The sequence below is a fragment of the Phoenix dactylifera genome, chromosome 11 (assembly GCF_051530095.1).
Source record: "Phoenix dactylifera cultivar Ajwa chromosome 11, Ajwa_hap1_PhDact_Kaust_v1.1, whole genome shotgun sequence".
NCBI classification, from domain to species: Eukaryota; Viridiplantae; Streptophyta; class Magnoliopsida; order Arecales; family Arecaceae; genus Phoenix; species Phoenix dactylifera.
In genome coordinates this window covers 11565490-11587820 of record NC_143200.1, presented here as the reverse complement: position 1 = coordinate 11587820, position 22331 = coordinate 11565490, and the positions used below count along the sequence as shown (strand labels likewise).

Sequence of the window (22331 nt, the reverse complement as noted above, 5' to 3'; positions counted from 1 at the left end):
TCTATATTATAAGTTTCAGTTTCTGCAATTTATTTTATGTGTACTGGAAATCTTATTTAAATATTTTTTTTTGTTGTTTGACCGCTACTCTGCATTAGACTTCGATTCCAAGTATCTGTCTTTTCGTTATTTTCAAATTGAAAACATTCTCTGGTAGACTAGAGAATCATTCAACATCCCCGAAGTAATATTTTTTTCTTATTATTCAAAAATAGGCATTGAATCCGAGTGAATGTTTTGATCTTTATGCAACTCCAATCGCCTTCCTGTGGATCGACCTCTTACGACCACTATTCTTCGAGTAGAAAAAGTAAGAGTATAATTAATTTAAAACTTTGTTTGTCGGTTCTAACAACGATCTGTTTAGTGCATTTTCAGATAAACAGGAATTCGACAACAACATAAAATACTGATTTGTTTACTCAGTATAAATATTTTGTCATGATAAATTGTTAGATAATATACATGTCAGCTTCTCAAACCTTGTTTAAACTTGTTTAGCATTTTAGTTGATCCGATAAGATTATGCAGGATTACTTACTGAGCCGTGTAGCTCATACCCGTTTGTTTACATTTTCTTTCAGATCATCACTAGTGATTGCCATCAGAAGTACTTTTCTTTTGCAGCAGGGCTTCTTTATTTTTGGGTGAAACATACATACTTTTATATACATAAATAGTATGGAAGTTCTACATTTTGTATCAGCCTTAAAGGTTGTATTGCAAATATTTTAATACATAAAAGTTTGACTACTTTTGGCTGCCTATTACCCTTGTATGAGGCTTCGTGCTATTGTGCACGGTAGTCGGCAATAGCAAGACCGTGTCACGGATCCGGATCCGGAGCATGACAAATACCATTCAAAAGTTATGAATATAATAATTTAATGATCGCAGATAAATTTGAAAAAAAAATGAAAGATTACTTATCTTGCGAATGCTATCCAACTAACAAATCTAATAAATAGGGCGGCTAACTGGGTGGCACCCTTTGTTGCCCATCAGTCCGAATAGGTCCCATGGATATGGGCTGATATTGTACCCCTTTTTTAGGCCACGTTTTGTATCTTGACTCAATTGGTTGTACTCACGCCAAATTATCGTGAGTGACAGTTTTTTACCAAAAAAAATAACAAATCTAATTAATCCCAAAAATTCTTCTGAGCTTAATATCTAAAAATTATATTTTTTATTAAATTTTTATCATAAATATTTTTAAAAAATAAAAATATTAAATTCTAATACCCTCGTAGGGTTGACCAAGTGGGAATGCCCGACATCCCGACCAGTCCAATCAAAATAAAATTCATCGAATCATGCTCGAACTAGGACACAAATAGTTCAACAAAGAATAAGGCGATCAAATATAATAGTGTTTGGCTGGGGCTAGGGTGGGGGCTGACATGCTGCATGACGACCTTAGATCAAGACCCTTCACCTAAGTTGATGCAAAAATCACTAATAGTCGTACTTACGGAATCCAATCAACTCTAGAAAATGAAAGTCCGATAGAGAGAGAAACTTTGTAGAGGGAGAAATAAGAGAGAGAAAGGATGGAATGAGAGAGGGAAGAGAACAAAACTCTCTCTCTAACCAAGACGAGGAGAGGTGGCTGCTGCTGGGGGAAGACAGGAGGCCCGGAGAACCACGGCCGGTGGTGGCGAGCGGTCAACGGTGATAAAACTCACAAAAACAAAGGTTTCAATTCCACCTAAATCATGAATCCATGGCATCCTGGTGGCCGGTATTTCGGCCGTGGCTTCCATCCAGCACCAGCATCAAGAGTTTAAGGGGTCGAAAGAAAGTGGAGAGCAGTAAATCGAAGGGGTCGGGCCCTTAACTGGTTTCCGACGACGTTGGCTGTCACATAGTGCAAAAGGCAGCTAGCATTTAGAGAGGAGAAAATGGAGATTTTGGCAATGACTTCGATTAGGGGACCCAATCTTTTCGGTGAGATCAAAGAGAGGATCCAAGGAGCTCTAAAAAAGGTTAAGGAAGGCTGGAATCCGGCCCTTGGTCAGATTCCTTCCGATGAGGTTAGGAGGATTGGGAGTCTTCTTCTTTTGTCGCACATGCTGAGCACATGCGACCCTTTTTTTTCGGTTTCCTTTTTGGGCCGAAGCATACTTTTGGGCCAATCAAATGGACCTGGCCCAATTCATAATCAAGCACTAAAAGGGTTCAGGTATTATAGTTTCATTATTAAATTCTGCTTAAAAATCTGATTAATAATTGAAATAATATTTGATTTATATTCGTATCCAGATAGAAAAATATCAATATGCTTAATCTCATATTTGTATCCATATCGGTTTAGAACAAAAATGAATATAATTAATTTCTGATTCAGATATATATTTATAACAAATATAGATATTAATTTTGATATCCATTTAATATCTATATCTAGATCCATATATGATGAAAATAATGGATACAAATATGGATATCCTAATATTCATTCCATATATGATCTATTTTCGGTCCTATAAAGAAAGGGAGGGCGCATTCCAACAACATTAAAAAATACAAATTTTTTTAAAAAAACTCTCAAAACATTTTTATCATTCCATGGGGATTAGGCTCCATGATCCATCCTCTCCCTTCCCTCTCTTCAGCCTCTCCTGCTGGATCCTGCAGACCAGATCGGATTTTCCTGACATGCTTTTAATGAGGTGCTAGATACATGGTATTTGTGGGAGTCTTATACAGGTGAAATGACTTGGAATAAGAGATCTACTTGATTAAGTAATGAAACTTTCACTATTAGTATAGTTTCACATACCAAAGCTATCACACTTGCATATGCTTGGCAAGACACCTGCAATTTCACTTTCATTACTAGTGGCTAGTTTTCTCGCTAGACTCTCAGCGTGTTTGGCTGGAGAACAGAAAGAAGTAAAAGCCTTTGAACCCTTTATTCCATTTTCAGCCAAACACTGGTTTAGATTGTGTTTCATCAAAGAATAGACTGAGGGGACAACATAATAGAATTTGATTCAAATAAATTTGATTTTATTCGGATAATTGTAGAAATATTCTGTGGGATAGGATGTTGTGTGTTTGGTTGTGCACAGGTTATTCCATTGAAAATAAAGTTAATGCTATTTGGTTGGGAGGATAAATTCTTGTTTTATAGGTAATTGACAAATTGCCCTTTATTATGTATTAAAAAGGCTAAGGTAAAATGGTGATTGGATGAGATAATTGCTCACCAATTCCACATAATAAAACGATTCGACTGAGAAGGTCTAATATCTTTATCTTGTCTGACATCATTTCTTCTCTCTTGATCAGATAAATTATTCAAGTGGGTTTTAGGATGTTAGGCAGGATATCCCCCCATTTAGGGGGCATCCTTTCCGCCTATTCCAGCATTAAGCTCTTAAATTAAGACCCCATTTGGGAAGCTTTTGGAGAGCCAAAAAGCACTTTCTGGCCCTCCAAAAATATTTTTAGATAAAAAAAAGTGTTTGGTAAAAATTTCGGAAAGCTATTTTAGCTTTTTCAGAAAGTTAAAAACAACTTTTGGGGGAGAGCTCCATTTTGGAGCTTTCCAAAAAAACTGTTTTGAGCTTTATCGGAAAGCTGTTTTTTTAACCAAAATATCCATAATAAAATATAACAATTACATACTTTGTTCCTTTATAAACCTAAAAATCTGCTAGAGCTCTAACAAATAACCCTAACTGTAGATCAGACTCCCTTCCATGCAAGAAAAGGTATTTTTGTTTTCTATTATTGTATTATACTATAAATATAATATTATATTACTTTATCATAATACATTGATATGTTATGCTAAATAATTTAATATTATATTAAATTATTATACTATAGTATACAATGTTATATTACTATATTATAATAATGTTAAATTACAGTACAGTATTATTATACTATATCATATATTTATGTAAAATATATGTTATATTTTATTATGTTTTATGGTATAATACTATGCAATGTCGTTTATAGTAATTTTGTCATACAAAAGTGCTTTCTTAATTTGTTTTCCAAGCACATGTTAAAGTGCTACAGCATTTTAGACTATAGTTACAAAACAACAAATAGCTTTTTATAAAAGTTCTACTTCAGAAAGCTCTACTTCCAACAGTTTTACGGCCAACAACTCTCTCAAAGAGGGCCTAAATTACTTGTTCAAGAAGACATAATAGATATTTCCCAAAATTTGGTATACAATAAATGCTGTACATTTTCTCTAACTAGTCTATCCCCATTTCAAAAATAATTTACATATATGAATTGTGGAATAGATTAACTCTCTAGTTTCCCCTCAAACTTACATCTGAATTTTAATTTTTGAAACCGAGACATGTTAAAAAGTACTTGTCACTGACAAAATAATATCTTGAGCACCAGCTTGACATTTGGTTGCCAAACAAGTTTATCCAAATTCAATATGTAAACACACTGTTAAGGCATTTTAATTCGGAATAAACAACTTCACTTTATAAGACCAATAGTTTATTTTGGATCAATATTTTTCTAACTTCTAAAAACATTCACTTTGATGCTTTTCTAGTTTTGGTTAATCAAAGTGGAATAAATCAGTTAAAGGAACCTTGATTCCCTTGAACTTTACTCTAACTATCCTTTTAAAATGTCTCGTTTTCTCTCGAAATAAGTTAGTCACTTCTTTAGTATTTGATAGCTTAAAACGGAATAAGCATCCTAAACGAGCATTATTCCACTTAACCCTCTGTTAACCCCAACCAAATGCAGCTCTAATTCCTGCATTCACAAAGACATACGTCCTTGTCAGGTAGAGAAATACGAGTTCCTTAAAACCACAGATGAACCCAGACCTCCATCCACCTTAGCTGAGATAGAAAGTATGGAATCTTTTGAAAGCCCAATCTCTCGCAGCTCGACCAATATTTTTGAACCGAGTCAAAATTTCGACTCACATGGTAATGCCAAGATTAGCAACTTACTTTAGGCATTGACTTTGCAATTTCTTTTGGGCCTCGACCATAAGTGCTTCTCAAGCATGGTTGAAAGTAATGACCCTACTATTTATAATAAAGTGTCAATATTCAATTAGAGGTCAATCTAAAGTTCTATATCAGAATGTATCGATCACTCACAATCTTGTTTCATAATATTAAAAACTTCAAAATTATTTTTATCAAAAAAAGAACTTCAAATTTACCATTTATAATTTACTGAAATGAATATTAATCTCATATAAATACAAAAAAGAATGACTGGAATAGGTTACCTTGGAAGCTATCTGTTCCTATAAGCCAAGATAACAGAACTTGAGATTTTTCATATCACGACGTGCTTAACACCGATACAAATTGAGATCTTAGCCGAGATGAAAACAAGAAACGAAAAACAAGATTTTAGTATAAAATGTGAAACTTCAAAAATAAAAACATCAAAAATAACTCTCTAACACCCATAAATAGTAATCATGCCCAATGAACATCAAATGTCCAGTGATTTTAGCATGATGCAGTCGTTTTTACCATACAAATGTGTTCTACAATGCTGATGTGCTATACCAGTGAGCAAATTATCATTACACATAAAGCTGAATGAGGAACCGCTTACAAATATAAATTAAAGAAGACTGGTGGGTGTGCAGACAACGTACAAACATGCCCATACCCTTAACTGCTTTGAAGCTCAAACAGTCAGATTCCTGCAAATAAGCTCATTCTCTACAATGACTTGCATTTAACTACAAGATAATGTACGTGAATGCACCACAAATAGATAAACATTAGAATTTACTTGATCAACATAAGATTGGTGGGGGACCAGTCCAGCAGCACAATAACCATTGGTAGCTTCCCATTGCATTGGAAATCTGTCTTCTCAATCTTAGCATGAAACGACAGCAAGCTGATGATCCTGCCAATAAATTGAGATGTAATGTATTTTAAGAGTGCTGCAATTTAACTTGTACTTTGGCCTTCAAGGATATGGATCTATTAATCAATTGATTCAGTCTTGACCAGCATTTCCTGAAATAATTTAACATGCCTTTAATTAATATCACCACCATTGTGGGATGATAGCATTGGCTTTAATAGCTATTCGGATAATGGCATCAAACCAACTTATTAACTGAAAAAGGAAATCTTTGCATATTCAGTTGTTAAGTTAATAGATCAAACTATGCATTTTTTTAATTAAGCATCCACAGATAGAGATTGAGTCTTATGAATCAAAGCAAACTGGTCCTTAACAAGAGTCAAAACCAGTACAATAACACACATTCAGCCATATGAGCTTTTCATCATTTGGTTTCATATCCAGCCCATGGAGCAGACTAGAGGAATGATGATCATCATCATACAGTGTGAAGTACCTGCCACATAGAAGCACATCAGTATGAAGTAAACTTGTGAATACATGCATATTTGGATTCATGATTGAAAAGTATTACCAAATCAAGAGTGTTATTCCCTACAGTCATCATAGCTCATCAAAAATTAACTATTATTGATTTTACAGCAGTAAAGTCTGAAGTTATATCGCAAGGATGTTCCAGGTTCATGTACTTTTTTTCCTTATTTAACCATACTGAACGATAAAAAAAAATTTGAATTATAAACTTAACTTAAACTTAAAGCATATTTAGACTTTTAGTATACATTAGTGCCATCAACTGAATATTGATAATTAGAAAGAATAGGACTAAGCAGCAAGATCAGAGACCAGCACCTTAGATGATAGCACTACAAACTCTGCCTCCAAATTATATCATTACAGAATGCACAATCTTGCAACATATGCTCTTTCAGGTAAACCGTGACATTTCAGCACGTACTGGTTGAGTTGGCGGAAGCTTAATCAGAGGCTTCAAGCATTCCATGATACTGGCAAAAGAAGGTCTTTTCCATGAATCACTGCAGATTGATGGGTTATCTCACATTAAGGAAAGCACAATGAGGGGAACATTTTGAAGCAGAACTGTTAAAATAAATGAATTCCTACATACTTGGCCCAGCAAGACTCAATTATGGCAGCCACCTGTGGATTTACATCATTCGGAATCTCAAGCCTTCTGCCCTTGAAACCAACAGCAGCCACCACCTGCAAGAGGATACCAAGACAGTTAAACTGACAAGATGATTCAACATTGCAAGTTGCATATAAAAAACACAAAATTGCATGGGCTGCATCCTAGTAACCACAATCAGAGCCATTGTCAGTAAGTCAATGGATTAAATGTGATACTATTATTGATTACCATACTGGTCATTCAAAGCAGCTCACTGATAGTCCAGGTTTATATAAACTTTGCAAAGAAGTCCACTAGCAATCCAAATGGCATGCTATTAGCAATCTCATATCAAGAAAAAGCACTGGGCATTGCCATTATGAATTATAATTTTCCAATAAACCAGCATTTTTTCTGATGTATAACTATATGCCATCAATCACCTATATGTCTCAAATATCATACATTATACATAAACTAATGAACTCCAACTTTGGATTTATAACCTGAGCTTGATTTAAATTACTCCATGGTTGTTGAAGCGTCATAAGCTCCCATAAGATCACACCAAAGCTGTAAACGTCTGATTTCTCATTCGATGGTTCATCACGTAGAACTTCTGGGGCCATCCACTCAGGCTAACATTCATAAAATAATAGGTAACTTTAAAATTCAATAACGCATAAACATATAAAATAAAGGAAAAAGATATAACGACAATTAGTTTGAAATAACTTACAGTCCCCGCCAGAGATTTAGAGGATAGATATGTGTTTGCCTTCAATCGTGATAAACCAAAATCGCATACCTTAATTATCAGAAATTAATTTCTAATTAAAACTGATAAAAACCCCAGCTTGCTCACACAAGCAAACGATGATAAACGAAGTTCAATAAAAAAATGGCACTGAAATTCTAAGACACTACAAGAAGCAAATCTACTTTGATACACAAACCATCAAATTTTTCCCTAAGGCTACCAAATGATAACACTAATTCCAAAGATATAGAAGGCTAACAGCATATAGGAGACATACGGGAATTTAAAAGACCCTACAGCTTAGCTAAAAGTGCTTTCATAATATAGAAGGGAAAGTGAACGGGGGCTTGCTCTACTGGTCACACCCCAAGGTTCTGGGTTTGATTTTTTTGGTGGTGCAGCCTCAAAGAATCTGGACATTGGGTGATTATACTCTAGATGGGTCCCCTCGTCTCTCTCTATAAAAAAAAGAGAAGGGGGGAAGAAAGATGTAACTAAAACCACAGACCTTTTCCCTTTTTCTCCATGTAGTAAAACACGGACCTTGAAATAGTTAATCCAGAATCAAAATTAATCCTTAAAATCACCTTAGAAGAACACTAAATGCAAATTAAGATCATTAATTCTGAGCCCAAATTGACAGGATGAGGCTTGTTATTCATATATATACTAGACCGTTCACTGAACCAGTTGAACAATAGAAACCTGAATAATAATTTGTTAAGTTCTTTATATCACTCATAAATGATATAAAGCCCATCTAAGACAGGAAAATCAGGCTACTCCTTAAAATTACATTTAGAATTATTGGATACTTAAACTTCATCGCCAGAAGTTATTTAAAGGGTGCAGAGGCATCATGATTATGAGAAAGCATAACAAATCAAAGCAAAAAATAAACAGATGCAAGTACAGTTCCAATATCGCAAGTGGAAGCAGTTTACAAGTCTTACCTTCACTGTGTATTTTTTGTCCACAAGAAGATTTGGAGATTTCAAATCTCGATGAACAATTGGGGGATTACGCTTGTGAAGATAGTTCATTCCCTTTGCCTGTAAAAGGAAATTATTTACATATACATATATCAAGTAACTTCATTATGATCTCATAAGATGTAAGCCGTTACCAAGTTTGGATGACTGTTTAAATTGTCCAAATTTTGGACAAAGCATTCTGCACATTATATAAATTAGAAATTTCTTAAAATAAACAGTATCAAGATATATTATTCATAGAAAGATATACCACATCAAATGCCATATTCAATCGACGCCTCTCATCTAGAATTTCCTTGGCATCAGGTTTATGTAAAAGCCTATACAAGCTGCCTCTGCAATTTGTAGAGAAGCAAACTACACGTAAAAATCTCCAGAGGCAGAATGGACTTGCTCCAGTGCTGAAAAAAAGTGTAGTATAAAGAAATGAAGCATAAGAAGATTAGATTAAAAAAATACCTAGATAAATATTCAGTGACAATTGAGAGATTTGGAGGCTGAGTAACAGCTCCCATGAAGAGAACAATATTAGGATGCCGCAGGCTTTTCATTATCGCAACCTGACATATAACGTCATAGCATTAAAATCAAAACAGAAAAGAACAAAAGTACAAATTTCAGTCAGTGTTATTTAATGCTTATAGAAGCCAAATGAGAATCATTGTTTCTGTGGCTTCCTGCAGCACAAGACATTTTATTCTGAAATCACTTAATATGAGAAGCCAAGAAATAAACCTAGAGACCAAGTTCTTCAACTTACCAACTGAAACACTCCAACTAATCTTGACTCTGCTTGTAATACCCAAAAATATTAGTGCCTATTATATGATCATTTGTAAATGAGATCATCAAAACAAATCCTTCATATGGAAATTTTAATAGCAAAGACTTGAATTTAATGATTGATAAGACCCTAAGCATGAATTAAAAAGGTTTAAGGACTAAATTCCCAATATATTAATGACCACCTTGTGCTTAATGCCACCACATGCTTATGACCACCTCATTCTTGTCTAGTGGCTGGCACGTCTGCTCTCTTTACTGAGGTACCATCTTATGTATACCATAAAATTACCACCTCCTGCTTGTATCATCTTGTGCTTGAGCTGCTACCTCATCTTTCTTAGGAACAGCCACCTCGTGCTAATTTCCTTTAAGCTGCCATCTCATGTTTGTTACACATCATGGTAAAGAAGCAACCTCATGCTAGATATTCAGCCAACTAGCTCAACCTGGACTTGACACCTAGCTACTAAATTGGGAAAGCTAGAAACCTCATGCTTAGAAGCCATCTATAAATAGAATGGTGGTGCCCCCTTCTACTGTTTTGCAACTATAGAAACCCCAGCCAACTGTAGCAAGTAGCTAGTGAGGAAAAGAAATACAGTAGAGAATAGCAGCAAGCTACAGGAAAAAGAGAAGCTGCAGTGTGAAGCTTTGGAATATATTCTCGTAAGTGTCCTTACATAGTTGATGACCTATATTTTGGCAAAAAATTGACAGATTTTATATGGATTCAGATTTATTTTCTTTTCTTCACTATCTACTGAACTATCCAGAATCTTTATTTCTAGGGTTCGTTGCACCAGCCCAAACCGGGCAGTACAGAATGTAGTGTACCATACCATATCAGTTCGGTACCGGCATCCAGTACAAGAAGTGTATTGACCCTCGATACGTCGAAAAGACTCTATACCATACCATATTGACACAATGCTAGTGTGGCAGTAGTACGAGATTTGGTACCGAGACGGTGAACCTTGTTAACTATTTCCAACTAAAGTTATGTAGCTTATCGATTCTAACTTCAGCAATGCATTTGGTTATATGAAAATTTTTATATGTTATCTATTGCCACTGAAATATGGCCCGACCTTAGGCACCGAACCATTAAGGTTGCTGGACAGGTTGGCAAGGGTTTTTAGATTTGGAAAAGTCGTCTTGGGGCTTGTTGTAGGTCTCCGAGCTGAGGAAGAAGGGTTGGATGGCGGTGATTATACTCGGACAACAACTCCTACATCGAATCTAACATGAAATAGGAAAAAAGAAGTCAAGTTGTCGGATTGTGTCCGGTGGGGGACCCTCTGATGCCTAAATCAAGTGGTGATCTCAAAAAAACAGAGGAGGTTTGGAGTGGCAGAGTTCGAGGTAACAATGGAGTCAAGAGAACATATTTGGAGGTCCTCCGGATGTGGTTTATATGGGTGAGGGTCGGCACCCATCGTTAAGCAAAACGAGCATACATGCTAATGGTTTGGTAACGACCCACGCATCTCGCCTGAGCATCACGCTTACAAGTTATGCCAACACGCCCCGCCCATGCGTTACGCTGTGCACCTCACCCATGCGTTACCCTGTTCACCTCGCCCATGTGTTAAGCCGTGCACCTCACCGCCACAGATTAACCATTCGCGATCCTGGGGCAAGCTATAACAAACCAGCTAGAGAGAATTCGAAATTTAAATACCTCCGTGCGCTTTTATTCCGGCCACATGGCGAGCTCATGGATCAGGTTGTCACGGCCACTATGGTCAGTTCTGAGGCATAACACTTGCCTCCTACTTTCGAGGCCGAGCTAGCTTTCTTGGCTCGAGCGAAGGAAATAGTTGTCATAATAGCCGAGCTGACCAGTCGGGGTGAACCACAAGGCCAACCAGCTGAAGTTGACATTTTGGGAGCTTTTCGGAAGATTCTAGAGTCTGCATTTATTGCCTTGAGGCATCCACTAACCTTTCTGGAGCATCTTCATAATGGATACCACATGGATAGTGGGTTTGACGAACTTCATCACATTATGTCACTTTGATCATTCCAAGGTGCCTTCCTCGAACGATGGTCCCTCGACAGACGAACTTTGACTCTGATCACTCAATGGCTGAATTAACATATTTTTGTCAGTTTCTGTGTTGCCTTAAAGAGGGTTGTCCCTCCGAGGACAAAACTTTGAACTTTGATGAGTCTTGACCTCAGGTTGACTTTTTTAGTTTCAAAGGGATGCCAACCATTTGGAGCAAAGAGGTCGTGACAAGTGTCCGCCGATCTGTGCGGACGAGGCGATCCAGGCTGTCCAAAGCCCTATAAATAGAAAGGAGCATATTCCCCCCACATTAGACATTCTTCATCCATTCTTGGAGAGCTTCTGAATGTCCCTCCTGTTCCTTTCTCCTTCTCGGCTTCAAGGTAAACTTCCTTGGATTCTTCGCTAGAAAGAGGGCTTCATCACCGCATTGAAGTTCTTCAACTAGCTCTACAAAGGGCCATGAAGAAGGTGGCTGAGGTTGAGGCCGAGTTAGGCCTCCTCCGGAGTAGGCTGGGGCCGAAATGGTTCCCATGGGCATTGATCAGAGGATGTCAGAGATGGAACCCGAGCTAAGGCGATGAGGATAGGACAAAGGAAGCTAAGCCCGGGCTTCATAGATCGAAAAGAAGCTGCAGGTGGGCAAGTGGCAAGTCATCGAGGATGAAGGAAGAGCTCTCTGAGTAGCGAAGGAATACAGGTCATAGAATGAGTTCGAGTGGGAGATCACCAAGTCCTTCCTCCAGGGCTTCTGGAAGTGCTAGAAAGGAGCAGCGAAGCTCCATCCTAAGCTTATCCACTTCATCCCCAACGAGAACGAAGCCAGGGGGTGAAGCTCAGTGAACAAGCCTTCATCAGAACAAACAAAGTAGACCCTTTTTGTAATCAACGAGGGTTTGTCCATCCTTGAGCTACTTTCCAGTGAAGATGAGGCGCTAGACGAGATGGAAGGTGTCTTCCTAAGCCTAGTCTCCTTGTACCAATTTTGTAAAATAGCTTAGTTGTTGAGCTAACTTTGTCTTGCAATCGAAGTTATGAATGAAAGTATTTTTGTCTGTACTTCATTTTTGTCAGATTTGCCTGTAATGAATAATTATTCTCTTGCTAAGTAGCATAGGTCATCTAGCAGATGTTTGATCAATCGAGCTTATGCTGGAGTGCCTCAGAAGGCTTAGGTGCAGTTGCCTCGGTGGTCATTCAAGTCGGCTCTCCCTAAGGCCGAGGTAAGAGATCTTTTCGGGAGGTTGTCGGGGATTTTCCCCACCATTTCCAGGCCAACGTAGAGGACTTGGATCCTCATTAGCATGACCATGTAGGTTGGAAGTACCCGAAGGTTTAACTCCCAAGCTATGGAGATCAAAAATCATATAATTGCTGGTCAAGGTGGCGAGCCATAGCAACTACGCATGAGGCTGAGCATTTGCAGTTAGCTCAGACTTTGTTCCTCCCTAGGTCATCATGGCCTTCAACTCATCGCTTGGAGATCAGCTCCTTGTCCCAGGGTCTCGGTTCCTAAACTGAAGACGTGGGCATTAGGAATTTAGTCTATCGGATCTTCTATTCAATTGGGTTTTTTTGGAGAGCTAACATCGTGATTAGGCCAAGGGTGCTTCCTCCCATCCGAGCCTAGCTTTTTACGAGGTCTTTTTATCAACTCTTGGCCAGTATAACAATAGTCCCAGTTGCTTCTGGATCGTCTCCACGAGAGTACCTGGAGGTTTACCTCCCTAGCCATGTACGCTTGTAGAACGGAGGTCCTAGCCAATTCTAGGGTATCTCCATGGAGTACCCAAAGGTTTCTCTCTAGCCTCATGGGCTCATAAGTCGAAGGTCCCATGCATTTCTAGGTTGTCCTCTCTCTTGGAGGTTGGTGGTCTTTACAAGATGCATCGACCAATGACGTTTGGCATGTTGAGTCACTTAAGAGTAGGGTGCCCGACCTGAAACACTAAGACAAAATTTGGAGAAAAGATGCTTTTTTCATTAATAGTCAGGTCTACAAGATATAACTGTACATCTTATTGGTGATATGCTCGAAGATTAGCAGAATACCATGTCCGAGGTACAAGCACCCCATGAAGATGCTCCAGGCAATAAGTTCCCAGACAGACGAGCTTGGTCACTTATACGGCCCTTCCCAATTTGGAGCAAGTTTTCCTTGTTCTCCTGACTGTGCCATCTCAGCATTTCTAAGTATTAGGTCTCGATTCCCTTTGACCTTTTCTCTTCACTTGTAGGCCGCTATACGTATTTGAGCTCGCTTTCTTGTCTATTCAAGCAAGTTCGGATTTGCTCAAAGGTCGTGTGGTTTCCTCTGCTCGTCAAAGGTGTCCATTCGAAGAGATGGTAGGCTGATTTTTATCGGGATCACTACTTCCATGCCGAAAGCGAGGCTGAAAGGTATCTCTCCTATAAGGATCCGATATGTAGTTCGGTATGCCCAAAAGATATTGTGCAGTTCTTCCGCCTAGAGTCCCTTTGCTCAGTCCAACCTCATCTACAAGCCTTACAAATTTGTTTTGTTAGTGACCTCAGCATCTCCGTTGATCTGTAAATGACCAATCAAGGTAAACCGATGGTCGATGTGAAGCTCGATGTATAACTCCTTAAAGCGGACATTGTCAAATAGCCGGCCGTTGTGCATGATGATCGTCGAAGCCTGAATTTGCATACGATTGCCTTCCAAATGAAATCCCGGACATTGCTCGAGTCTTGACATGCAAGGGGTAATCTCAAGAGCAATCCAGGGAAGTCAACATAGGGGTATCCGAGCTAAGGGCTCGGTCTCAACCGACTTGCTGAAGTAGTCAATGGCAAATATCAAAAATCTTCTTTGCCCGATTGTTGGCGGAAAGGGCCTGAGGATATCCATCGTCCACTGGGCAAATGGCCAAGGGTTGGTGATCGACTTCAGCAACACCGCTAGCTGTCATTGGATGCTCGCAGATCGCTAGTATTAGTCACATCTCTTCACAAAGTCGGCTGCAACCTTTTGTAAGGTCGGCCAGCAATAGTCTTGTCATAATACTTTGTAGGCCAGTGCTCTTCCCCAGGTGATTGCCACAAAACCCCTCATGAATCTCTCGAAGAGCGAAGTTCGCCTTAGATGGCCGAAGACACCTGAGAAGAGGTAAGGAAAAGGATCTTTTGTACAACTTTCCATCTAGGAGGATGTAACGAGTTACTTGGTACTTGAGTCTTCGAGCTTCCTTTGTCCTCGGAGAGCTTCTTCCCTAGAGGTAGTTGACAAGAGGATCTAATTCGAAATCCACTTACAACACCAAGCTTGATTCCTCTGTGAAGCTAGGTTTCTCGAGCACTTCAAAGTACTCCTTGATTCTAGGTTCTCGAGCACTTCGAAGTAGGCCATCTTCTTCAGGTCGACACACTCCAAGGTGGCTAACTTTGATAGTAAGTCAGCCCAAGCATTCTCGGACCTTGGGATCTACGGAATATCAAATTTGCTAAAAACCGAGACATCCTTCACCTTTTGGAGAATTTGCTAAGTAGGGCCCTTTGCTTTGTACTCTCCTCGAACTTGGCCAACAACAAGCTGTGACTCACTAAAAGCCCTCCGATGATGAATTTCAAGCTCCCTAGCAAGTTTGAGATGGGTGATGAGAGCCTCATACTCCGCTTCATTGTTGGAAGCTTTGAAGCTGAGCTCCAGAGCATATTCTGCCAAGATTCCATCCAGGCTTATGAGGTTAGCCTGGCCCACTTCTGCCTGAGCTGGAGGATCCATCAACGTGAAGGATCCAAAAGTCCTCCAAGTCATCCTCCTCTTGCTTATCCTCGGCCCCTGCCTCAACAAGAATGCATTCCACAAGGAAATCCGCTAATGCCTGAGCTTCGATGGCGGGCCGAGGTCAATAATGAATATTGAAGTCCCCAAGCTCAACCGCCCACTTGGTCAATCTCCCTGGCATGTCTAGCTTCTACAAAATCTGCCTTATCAGTTGGTCGGTCAGCACCAAGATGGAGTACACTTGAAAGTAGGGTCGCAATCTTCAAGCCAAGATGATAAAAGCGTAGGCCATCTTTTCAAACTTCAAGTACCACAACATCTCGAAGGCCTCTGCTTGCATAGTAGATCGGCTTCTAGATTCCTTCTTAGACCAGGACCGAGATTAGAGTTGTGGGAGATACTACGAGGTAAAGGTAAAGCATCTCTCTAAAGCTTGGCTTGGTGAGGAAAGGTGGCGAACCAATACTCTATAAGCGGGTCAAAGGCAATCTAACATTCCTCAATCCATTAAAAATTCATCTAAGTGCCTTGAAGAAGGGAAGGCACATATTCGCTGACCTCGACACAAATCTGCTCAGCGCTGCGATCCAACCCACCAAGTGTTGCACCTTCATCATCTTCGGCGGTGACATCTCTAGCATAGCTCAGATCTTTTCCAAGTTGGCCTCTCTTCTATGCCAGGTCACCATAAACCCTAGGAATCTTCCTGACCCCAAACATGCACTTGCTCAAATTGAGCTTCATGTGGTATCTCCTCAAGGTAGTGAAGGCCTCCAAATCGGCCACATGCTATTCGGCTTCTATGCTCTTCATTAGCTTGTCATCGACATAGACCTCCATATTGCGGCCAATTTGCTTCTTGAAAATTTTGTTGACCAACCATTGATATGTCGCTCCTGCGTTCTTTAGGCCGAAGGGTGTAATCCTATAACAGTATAGACCTTTGTTAGTTATAAAAGAGATTCTCCTCATCCTCGGAGACCATTTGGATCTGGTTGTAACGCAAGAATGCATCCATGAAGCTCAGCAACTAGTACCTTGAAGTTGATCCACGAGCTAGTCAATCCTCGGCAGCGAGAAGCTATCCTTAGGTAGGCCTTATTGAGGTTGGCATAGTTGATGCAAACCCTTCATTTGCCAATTGGGGTAGTTGACTTCATGGATGAATCCAGCTTTCAAGAGCTTGTCCACCTCGTCGTCAATGGCCTACTACCTCTCCAGGCGAAGCTCCTCTTCTTCTACTGCACTGGTCAGTACATCAAGTCCACATTTAGCCTATAAACAATAACATTAGAACTAATATCCGAGCCCGACCAAGCGAAGATGTCCATGAGTTCAAAGGAAGTCGAAGAGCCGAGCTTAGGTTGCTTTGTCCATTAGGGAGCCAATTTGCACCATTCTACTCACATCTCAGTCGTTGAGGAGAATCAGCTCAGTCAATTCTTCTTGTTGCTACTTCTGCTCGTCTAGAGCATCAAAGCCTTTAATGGGCAGGATCTCGATTGAATTCTTTCCTCAGAGCGTGGTCAACACTGCCGAGTTAGTATCTGGTCACCTCAAACTTCTACTCCACACTCAGTTGGGAACCACAACAGGAGGTGATAGGTCGACACCACAGCTTGCAACGTGTTCAAGCTGGGCCAACCTAGGATGGCATTATACGTCGAAGGGACCTTTACAACCAAAAAGTCCAACATTACAACCATCAGCCGAGGCTCTCAACCATCTATGACACTGACCAGAAGAGTGATGGTGCCTTCCACGAAAACAAGATCTCCCAAGAATCCAATCAGAGGAGAATTGATCCTCTTTAGCTGATCTACTAGTAGATCCATTCACAAAAAGCATCATAAAATCATATCTATCGAGCTTCCATTATCTAGAAGGATTCTTTTTACATCATAGTTCACTATTGAGGGAGATTACAACAGCATCATTGTGGGGAGTTTGCACTCCCCCAAGGTCGGCATCCGAGAATGTCTCCGGTCGTTTGGCTTTTTAGTGTCGTGTCTCCTGCTTGAGCAGCCCAAGCATAATTCCGAGCCAACGAGCTAGTCCCTTCAGCCATAGGTCCGTCAGAAATCGTGTTGATAACCCTTGTTGTAGGTCGGTTGTTGATCTACTGCTCAAGAGTGCATCGGTCCCACCTAGCATCCTCTTAATCCTGCTAGTCGTTGCCTCCTCGACATTCATGTACTTCTTGACTCAGGCGAGAAGCACAACGAAATCCCTTAAAAACTTCTCCAAATGCTCGTTGCATACCCTGATCAACTACTGTACGAATAGCATTTACCGCTGCGGCTTGACCAGCATAGGGTGTACCTCTTCTTGTGCCTTTGAATCCAGAAGTACCCGCAGAGGCTCAAGAAACCACCTGACCTCGTACATCTATAACTAGGAGAAACCAAGCACGCCTCAATCCACTCTTCAGAGCAGTCATCGCGATCAAGGGATTCAAGTTACGGAGCTCTTAGGTCGCCGTGTTGAAATGTAGTCTTTGAAGAAATCGCCCTTACTGCTTCATGGTGAACAAACACTCCGAGCCCTTGCTTTGCCTTCAGCAGCAAATGAAGTGGGCTGCAACTGCCAGACAAGCTGCTCGGCAGAGTGGATGGAACCTGGCCGAAGACCGATATACCAAAGCCAAGCCATTTTTTGAAGTGTGTCCAGGCAAGCGCATGATACTATGTTGGTGGTCCCCAAAAGCATCATAAGAGCTTTGAAGCTCTCCAAGTAGTCTAGGGGATCCAAGGTCCTATCATAAGTCTCCAACTACGGCATTTTGAATCACGGTGGAAGAGGCTCCTCCATGATCTTCTATGCAAATGGCGGCTCGATCGAGAACTCTAGGTCATCTTTGATCCTAGGATTTCGGCCATGTGGCAAGCTCTCATGGGTCGGGCTTCTATATTAACTATGGTCGGTTATGAGGCGTATCATTATCCATATATGTTATATGTAAAAGATCAAAGTTTCATGATTTTCTGATTTTTTTCATTAATGTTTTATAGTAGGTGAATTTTGAAAGTATGATTTTTAATGACTATTTGCATCCAAATTTATCAAGTGTTGAGCTATCATGATTTAAAATTTATGTAAATGTATTAAAGTGATTGCTTTTGACTCGAGTCTTTCAAAATGTTCATTAATCATTATATCACCGAAAACTTAAAAGTTTCTTTTGCTATGGATTGAAATGAAAACTTGTGGCGAGCCAGTGAACCACTAACCATCCATTTTAATTGTTGGTATCATTGAACCCTTGACCAGCAAGTTTAATACTTGGTCTCAGTGAAGCGTTAGCTATTGGGCCTATTGATAACTGAACCCCTGACCAGCAAGTATGATGGTTTTAGTCAATCCCTAACTAGTGAGTATAATAGTTGGTTACTGACCAGTTGGTATTGAAATGATCATATGAAGCAAGTGTCTTCAAGCATGTCCTAGTGTATTTGAGTATTTCTAAGTGTATTTTAGTGTTTCTCCAAAGAAGTATTCTTAATAATTCTACATAAGGGGTATACATCTTAGTGATGTATCATTTCAAAATCATTCGATGATTTTCTAAACATAATGGCATTGGTAAATGTACTTAACCAATCTCTCTCATATGATATTGTTTGACTTTTTGAGTTTTAACAAGTGTGAATCCTAGACCACTTCTAGTTTCTAGTTTTTCTAATGCTATATTATTAGCTATGTTTGACTACTTACTGAGTTATGTAGCTCACCCACTTATTTATTATATTTCAGAGTGTAAGAGGGATCGACAATAGGCTAGTAGCAAGCTCGAAGTGTTGTTCGTGTATATAATTGAAGCTACAATTACAAAGACTTTGATCCTTGTGTGTACTTTAAGATAAGGCTTGTAATCAGAGGAGCGGTTGTATTAGTAAAGGAGGGCTTTTGAGATGTGTTCAGTTACATTAATATTATTATATATTATATTGTATGCTATTTGTAAATGAACAAAGTTTTGATGATTTTCTGATCTTTTCCCAAATGTTTAGTAGCAAGTGAATTTTGAAATATATATGTTTTGAATGACTGTGTGGCATACGAATTTATCAACTGTTAAGTTATCATGATAATGTATCAAAGAGATTGCTTTTGACTAGAGTCATTCAAAATGTTCCTCAGTAATTGTACTGCCTACAAGCTAAAAGTGACCTTATTGAAATAAAAACTTCTGACCAGTCGGTGGACCCCCAAACAACAGGTAAAATAGTTGGTTTCAGTGAATCCTACCAGCAGGTACAATTGTTGGTATCAGTGAACCATTGACCAGTGGGTATAGTAGTTGGTCTGAGGGAACTCTTAGCTATGATCACTATTGACCAATGAAACCCCTGCAGTGGATATAATAGTTGGTTTCAGTGAAATCCTTGATCAACAGATATAATAGCTGCTTACTGACCGGTTATTATAAGAATTATTGTAATAAGTGTTTTAAAGTTTCAGTGTATTCAAGTGCCTTTAAGTGTATCCCAGTGTCTTCAACTGTTTCTAAGGGTATTTCAGTGTTTCCCCAAATGAATGTTTTCAATAATTTTATATAAAAAGGCATTTATCTTAGTGATGTAATCATGTTAAAAGCATTTAGGTGTTTTCAAACAAAGTGGCAGTGGTAAATATACCCAATTGATATCTCTTATATGATTTGTTTACTAAATATTTAGTTTTAACTTTTAAGAAGTGTGAATCCCTTACCCCTACCATACTCATATTTTTTTACTAATACTATACTCTTTGCTATGCCTGACTACCTACAAAGATGTCTAGCTCACCAACTTATTTATTATCGATGTTAGGCTGCTGGCAGCTTGTTGGAGTGTTCTTAGCTTATATAATGAAGCTGCCACTAGAAAGACTTTGAACCTTTTGAGCCTTTTAAGGTAAGGCTTGTAATCATAGAAGTGGTCGTTTTAGTAAAGTGTGGAGGGGCTTTTAAAGGAAATGAAATGTGTCTTTAGCTGCACTAGTTCGTGCATTACGAGATGATGGAATGTAGTGAATCTTGGTTTGACTTCAAAGTTATGTGTTGTAAAAAAAAAAAAATGGATGAGATTTATCTCTACTTTGTTTGAACAAATGGCCTTTAGCCTCAAGGTTTCAACTGATAATTTTGTGCTTCTGCATCAACAAATATAGAATTCAGGCTATTGATTTATCAAGATTGTAGTCACCCTAGGGACTTGGAAAAGCCAGGTTCCAAGTAACGATACTTCTGGTAAAAACTTTCTGCTTAATTCATCCCAATGCAATGTTAAAAGCAATGCTCTCATGTATTCAACATGTTCATCCCAGGGACTTGGCAAAGCTAGGTTCCAGGTCATGACACTTTGGTAAAAGCTTTCTACTTAAGTTATCCCAATACAATGTTAAACACAATGCTTGCATATATCGATATGCTCGAGCCTATGATGCCTTCCCTTTTTCTGATAAATCACAAATTTTTGCTCTAGTTTAAATTAATCCCCATCCTAGAAGTTCACTGTGCATACAGCCATGATCTACATTTATGAAGTTGGGGGAACCAAGCTTGATTTGGTCTTGGTTTGATCAAGATCAGCTTGAAATTTATTTTGAGCGTGAAGTTTAAGATCAAGATTAGCTCACTAATTATTTGACTGAGCCTAGTTGAGCTCAATTTCAAGCTGAGCTAACACGCCTGTTTTGGTTGGTTCATAACCTTAAACAGAGCCAATATCCGCTCAAGCTTACGTTAAGCTCGAACCAAGCTCGGTTTGAGATCGATTTAAGCTGTATTAAAGTTTAACCTGATCCTATGAGTTCAAAATTCAAATAATCTACTAATTAGACCCTTAATCATAAATCATAAATTCAAAAATAAATAAATAACTGATCAACTATATCATCACTTTATGGAGCATTATATTCTAATTAAGCCATCAATCGATGTTTTTATATATCATGACTTTATCAAAAGTATATTAGACATACATTTCCATGCCTTGTCAAGCCAAGCTTTTATCAAATTGGGTTTCTCTTAGGCTCTTCAAAAATAATTTCGAGCAACCAGCTTCAACTTCTGCTTAATTAACTTGGTGTGGCAGCCTGATTGAGCTTATATTTGACCCAAACTGAATCTGCTAGAGTCACTTGATAAGCCCTAGTAGGGGCACATCAGACGGTTTGAGATATCTATAATAAATTGATTTCATGCTCCAGCTTCCAGGTACATACTTGTCTATCCTAAGTAGTATTTGAATTTCTAGCATGTAGTCTTCAATGTCTGTAAAATATGGTTTATACAATAATATTTGAATATCAGAAAAACAAATCATTAAGAAGATTGCATTGACAATTTTCTGTATGAAGAGCAATTAGAACCAACAAAAGTCTGACTGTAAGTATTAGATGTACACTTGGATATCCAAAGAATAATATAAACTTAACTCAGCCAGTTACAGCACTCTGCTTACCTAAGAACTTGAATAAACAAACACAATGTTTTGAAATTGAGATGCTAAGGAACTGCAGCAGTATGACCATACTAGAGATGGCCATAAACACGAGCCAGGCAGAACATTAACAAGTTCAATAATTACAACACTGCCAAGGCTGTTAATCAGCAAAAAGCTTATGTACATGCTGGAACCAGCTAAATTATTTGAAACAACTAATGTACTTAATAACTTAAGTTCATCAACTTGCTCCAAGTTCAATGCATGCATATTTTGTTAACAAGGGCCTGGTAAACCAAAAAGACCACAGGAGGTTGAACCTGACCAGCTTAATAGAAGAAGGCCAGGGGAAGTATCTAAAATAACCTGCAGAAAGATTATCTTGAGCATACCTCTCTCAGAAACTCCTTAAAACGCTCTGGATGGAAATCTTGTTCCATGAGTATCTTCACAGCAACATCCTGCAGTTTATATTCATTTTATAGATAATAAAAAAAACAAATTTCACATATCCAGCTTTATAAATGAAAATTATCCTAAACCATAAATGACCAGGTATTGATGAAAAATATTAATTCTTAGTTTTAGGGGTACTACAGTTAAATTCGGAAGTATGGATAA

The 22331-nt window shown here is 38.8% G+C and overlaps 1 protein-coding gene across 18 annotated transcripts in view; it reads right to left on the bottom strand.

The window, feature by feature from the left end:
* Nucleotides 1-5435: 5435 nt before the first annotated feature.
* CTR1 (Protein kinase superfamily protein) overlaps nt 5436-22331 on the bottom strand; it is a 46468-nt gene continuing 29572 nt past the window's right edge. For 2 of the 18 annotated variants that reach the window (XM_088706810.1, XM_088706806.1), the window contains exons 8-18: nt 22103-22171; nt 9197-9297; nt 8988-9072; nt 8696-8794; nt 7722-7790; nt 7489-7620; nt 6980-7074; nt 6703-6887; nt 6243-6346; nt 5767-5999; nt 5436-5674 (exon numbers count right to left, since the gene is read on the bottom strand). In XM_088706810.1, the coding sequence (XP_088562936.1) occupies nt 6779-6887; nt 6980-7074; nt 7489-7620; nt 7722-7790; nt 8696-8794; nt 8988-9072; nt 9197-9297; nt 22103-22171 (759 nt within the window). In that variant the 3' untranslated portion in view covers nt 5436-5674; nt 5767-5999; nt 6243-6346; nt 6703-6778. Of the gene's footprint in view, nt 6347-6702; nt 6888-6979; nt 7075-7488; nt 7621-7721; nt 7791-8695; nt 8795-8868; nt 9073-9196; nt 9298-22102; nt 22172-22331 lie in introns of all 18 variants that reach the window. The other 16 variants (XM_008776820.4, XM_088706804.1, XM_088706811.1 and 13 more) reach the window with 10 other exon arrangements.